Raw genomic sequence first — 5,307 nt, forward strand, 5'->3', positions numbered from 1 at the left:
CCGCGGTTTCTGCACAGATCCGCAGCCAGCTTCAGAGGATTTCCAGTTATCCCACGGGCCCACAAGTCGCCCTGACCGTCAAGCCTGAGCTCCTGGATCGGGGGTCCAGATCCGTTCAGGTTTTGCGGGACGCGTCGGAGGCGCCCCGAATACCGCTGGCGAGTTTCTCGTCTTCAAAAGCTCCTTAAGGTCTGATTGTGTGAAAGTGGACCGACTGGAAGGAAAGGCTCACTTCAAAGAGAGGAGGAAAAAAAAATAAATAAAAAAAACCCAAGATGGGCGCCGACTGAAAGGATGGGAGATAAATAAGAGTAATTCTGTGGGAAGCAAAAACAGGATCAAGGAGACTTTTGATAGATTAAGAGAACAGTTCTTGAATAATAACCCCCTGCACTTGTTGTGGCGCGTTAAGATGTCGTGCCAGCGCTTTCATTTCCCCGAACTGCGCCGCGGCTCAGCCATAATTTGAGGCTTGGACCAAACTGCATGATCCACTTTAGTCACACTTGAAATCGGGATTAGAAAAAAAAAAAAAAAAATCTCCTGGCGCAAGATGTGAGAGATGTCGAGTCGGGTCAGCCGAAAGGCGTACCGACACGCTGACGGACGGACGATCCTGGCCCCCGGTTGTGTGCCCGGAATCCAAACCTGAGCCCATTGATGAAGGCCGGGATGGGGTGATAATTGGAACGGGGGGGGGTGCCTGCTTCTATTAGGACCCCCGGACCCGGCTCTTTAACAAAAACAGAAAAAAGGAGGTCGCCGCGGGCCTGAGAGGATCAGATGGAGATGAAGCCGACAGCTTTAGATCACTGGTCTCCTAATCTGCACCCTGATGGGACGTGATGTAATCTCCCAGCGTGGGATTAAAAAAAGAAACACGCGGGGGAAACAGAAATGGAGCCGCAGAGGGGTTGGGGAGGCGGGGGCACTTTTTAGGGGTCACTGCAGGGGTTAATAGACCTTTGACGTGAGAAAAAGCTCCTCCGACGACAGCCGGAGAAGCACTCTGAGCTCGTGTCGAAGTCGAGCAGGAACACTTTCCGGGATTAAAGGCCTAGAGTTGCTTAAAGAAATGCGTGTCACCCACACGCCCCTTCCAGGCCAAGAGTTTGAGATGACGATGTTTGGACGAAAAAACGACAGATTTATAGCAGCTTTGGTCAAACCTTGCAAACAGCACCAATGGGCAATCTGATCAGGCACCGGACTATAAGACGCATTAAGCGAAACAAAACAGCCCATTGTCTTTTCGGAGAATACTGCACCAATGTAAACGCCTTCACCGCGAACTGTCGTTTTTTTGCTTTTAGGTGCGCCTTATAGCCCGGAAAATACGTTTTTTTTTTTTTTTCTCCATATTTGACATATTTTCAATTTATTATTACAATAACAGTGTGTATCTGTGAACCTGAATGGCAAAGTGCTTTTAAAACTGGGCTCATTTTAATTTCGTAAATCCTCAGCGTCGTTTACACAGTCCTGCGCCTTTTAAGATGACTTTAACAAGATGGAGTCGCTTTCGCCTTTACAGCGGCGTGTCATGGCTGTAGGATATAGGTCGTTGGGTATGAGTCACTGTTTGGGTGTGCGCCTGTCGCCGAGCCAACTTGGGCGGGAGCAAAAAAACAGGAAACGCGGGGAGCGAGGTAGGGACAAACTACCCACCCGCTCGTCCTTTATTGCTTTCTTGTGCGGGAGCGGGGGAGACAATCGACGGGTTCCGCTCGGGAAAGAAAGTCGAGCCCAAATACGCAACTTCAAGTTCGAGAAACAAACCAAAAAAAAGAAACGCAACCGGCGACTCATGACATTTGGGTTTTGTTGTGTTGGTCATGGTTGAATATCTGCGGTAGCCATATTGAATTGAATTGACTGTTAGCCAGTCTGCTATATATATATATAGATATATATATATGATGGTTACTTTTAAGGAAATTTTGCTAACAGACAAACTGGGTTGATGCCAAATGTTTGGGGCGAAGCCGTTGCCCTCAAAGTTTGTGTTGTAGACCATGCTCGGCTGCTACCACACCAAATATTTGCCTAATTTTTGTAAAATTGCCTAAATGGTAGCCTTTTATACGTTTTCTAAGATTAGCTGGGTGTGGTGGCCATCTTGGATCAGGTCGCCTCCAAAGGTGACTCAGTTGACTCAACTGACTGGATTACAGCCTTTCTATGTTTGCTAAGGTTGCTCAGCCATTTTGACTCTAAAAGTCGGTCCGTTGTAGATGTGCGCCCGATGATGGCTTTGAGATTGAAATCGGTCTTGCCGGGCGATAATTATTACCCTTTGCCGAACAAACCTGTCCTAACGCCGGCGTCCTCCATCTTGTTTTCCAGATAACTGCAACAGTCCTCTGGTGGCGGCGCTGCCACACTCGTCCTTTCAGAGCTCCTCGCAGTCCTCGGCCAGTTATGCTGCTTTCTACGCCAAGCTGAACAGACGGGAGGGTGAGTACGCAGAGGAATCATCCCTCACGCTTCATCTGGAGTTTCCTTTCAGCGACTTTTTGTTTTGTTTTTTGTTTTTTTTTATTCGCAAAGCTGGGACGGGGTTAAATCCGTCGCCAAGCCACACCAACTGTGGAGCCCAGCTGCTGCGCGGTTTCAAAGAATTTCCTCCGCTCTTGAGCGTTTTCTTTTCTACAGATGCCTTTAGGAGAGCTAGCCAAATTGCATTTTCGGCAAAAAGGAAAAAAAATAAAAATAAAACAATGACAGCGTGACTGCTCGAATGACTTTACTGAAAATTTGCTGAAGAAGCAGGAGTATTTTTAGCCTCTATTCTGCCCATTTCAGCCTCTGTTCTGTTACTTATGACAAAACAGAGGCTGAAATTAGCAGAACAGAAGCTAAAGTTGACAAAACAGATGCTGAAATGAGCAAAACACAAGCTAAAAGCTAAATGTGGCAGAAAAGTAGTTGGAAGCTCACAAGAGCAAAACTACCTAATAGCTAAAAGCATCAGAACAGTAGCTAAAAGCTCAAAGCATCAGAACAGTAGCTAAAAGCTCAAAGCATCAGACTAGTAGCTAAAAGCTAAAAGCATCAGAACAGTAGCTAATAGCTAAAAGCAGCAGAACAGTAGCTAATAGCTAAAATCATCAGACCAGTAGCTAAAAGCTCAAAGCATCAGAACAGTAGCTAATAGCTAAAAGCACCAGAACAGTAGCTAATAGCTAAAAGCATCAGAACAGTAGCTAATAGCTAAAAGCACCAGAACAGTAGTCATAGGTAAAAAGAAGCAGAACAGTAGTTAAAATGAGCAAAATGGATGTTATAGCTAAACTGCGCAAATAGAAAGTAAAATCAGCAAAACAATAGCTAAAATGACCAAAACTATAGTTGAAAGCTAAACAATGCTGAACAGTAGCTGAAAACTAAATGTAGTAAACGGGTAGCTAAAGGCTAAAAGTGGCATGAGACGACAAAACACAGCAAGAACAATTTAAGTGTTTGCTTTTGTTATTATCCGTTTTGCTAATTTGAGCTTTTTGAGTGCAATTTTGCAGCTTTTTAGCCACGGCTTTGCTAACTATAAGTTCTGTTTTGCTTTTTTTTTTTTTTTTGTCCTTAAAAATTAAGCTAACAGTTAATTCTTAGATGCAGAAAATGGTGATTTCTCCAGTTTGTTTGAAATAAATGTTCTGTTTCAGTCTTCAGATGTTTTTTTTATTGTTTAAAGGCAGAAAGTTAACTGAGTTGTCTGAACCTGGGGGGAAGTCTTTAGTTGTGGAAACACGGGGTCCCTCTGGGGGCCCCCGGACCAGTCTTACTGATCAATAGCATCAAATAGCCTTCAGTGACACGGCGGCGGGAACCAGTTCTCCTGGATCTACGGTAACGAGGAGGAAGGTGACGATTCTGACGCTGCCAGGATTCAGGGAGCGCTCGTCTGAATCTGGGGGCTCTTTGGGTGCACTTAAGCAGTCGTTTCACTCAACCGAGCGTGTTCACGCGGAAAGAAAATGGCTCCGGCGCTTCATTTGGCTGTTTTCTCCGGCAGACTGATATTTATCGCCCAACGCTGAAAGGAAAAACTCCCAGACAGTAATAACCGGGCGTACATCTACAACTGGTCACCTTATGGAGTCGCCCTCTAAATGACGTTGTGCTCAATCCCAGGCGACACTGACATACGTGTTGAGGAAGACTCTCAGCTACTACCACACCGAACCTCAGCTCAGTCTGTGTAGATTTGACTGAGTTACAGTCACATTTCTTCTGGCTAAGGTCAAATAGCTGGAGCAGCCATCTTGAATCGGGTGTACTCCAAACGTTAATCAGTGGTAGACATACATTCAGTTATAACTTTCTGACAGTTTCAACAAAATGTGTTTAGTGGTTCATGAGATATTTTGCTAACAGACAGCCAGGCTCGACGCCAACAGTTAATGCTTACGTTTTTAGCGAAGATGTTATGCAATGCATAGTGCTGGAAGTATGGGTTGTAAATAACTCCCAGCTACTACCACACCAGATTTCAACTAAATTTCTACAAAAATAACAGATTTAAAGCCAGTTTTGTGATTCTTAACATCTAATGGCTAAGCCAGCCCTCTTAAGACGGATTAATTAAAAAAGTTAATCAATTTTAGATGTGAATCCATTAATTACTATCTGAGAGTTTCATCAAAATCCGACTAGTAGTTTGTGAGATATTTTGCTAACAGACAGCCAGGCTTGACACCAACAGTTAATGCTACAGTTTTTAGCAACAACGTTATGCAATGCATAGAGTGGATAATATGTGTTGTAAATGACTCTCAGCTACTACCACACCAAATTTCAGCTAAACCGCTATAAAATTGACTGCTTTATAGCCATTTTTGTGATTCCTAACATCTGATGGCCGTGGCAGCCATCTAAAGTTGGATTAACTTCAAAGGTTAATCAGTTGTAGATGGGAATCCAATGATTACTATCTGAGAGTTTTATCAAAATCTGACTTGTGGTTTGTGAGATATTTTGCTAACAGACATTTTTGGCTGATAATAACAGTATAATTCATATCAGCTCAGATCCACATTCTCCCTGATGTTTACCCAGCTCATCTGAAACAGCAGAGTGAACAGGTCGTAGTGAGGTGCAGCTGGCTTCTTTTTTTTTTTTTTTCTTTTTCTCCGTCTCCGCGCTCATCTGTTCCCCGTCCTCCCAATGCCCTCCGCCGAGGTCGAAGGGAACTAAACGAGACGCGGGAGGTGATTACTGCTCCGCGGAGCCCTCCGTGTCTCCATTACTCAGCTCGGCTCAGTTTAAGGCTCTGATTCAGAAAAGTGGGGCTGAAGAACCCCCCCCCCC

The 5,307-nt window shown here is 44.6% G+C and overlaps 1 protein-coding gene across 1 annotated transcript in view; it reads left to right on the forward strand.

The window, feature by feature from the left end:
• The window catches only part of cntnap5a (contactin associated protein family member 5a), a gene marked incomplete in the record, with an annotated part of 168,784 nt that overhangs the window by 49,517 nt on the left and 113,960 nt on the right, over nt 1-5,307 (forward strand). Inside the window, 1 exon segment of the mRNA XM_025004623.2 lies at nt 2,347-2,457. Within this exon segment, the coding sequence (XP_024860391.1) occupies nt 2,347-2,457 (111 nt within the window).

This window comes from Kryptolebias marmoratus, linkage group LG6 (assembly GCF_001649575.2).
Source record: "Kryptolebias marmoratus isolate JLee-2015 linkage group LG6, ASM164957v2, whole genome shotgun sequence".
Lineage (NCBI taxonomy): Eukaryota > Metazoa > Chordata > Actinopteri > Cyprinodontiformes > Rivulidae > Kryptolebias > Kryptolebias marmoratus.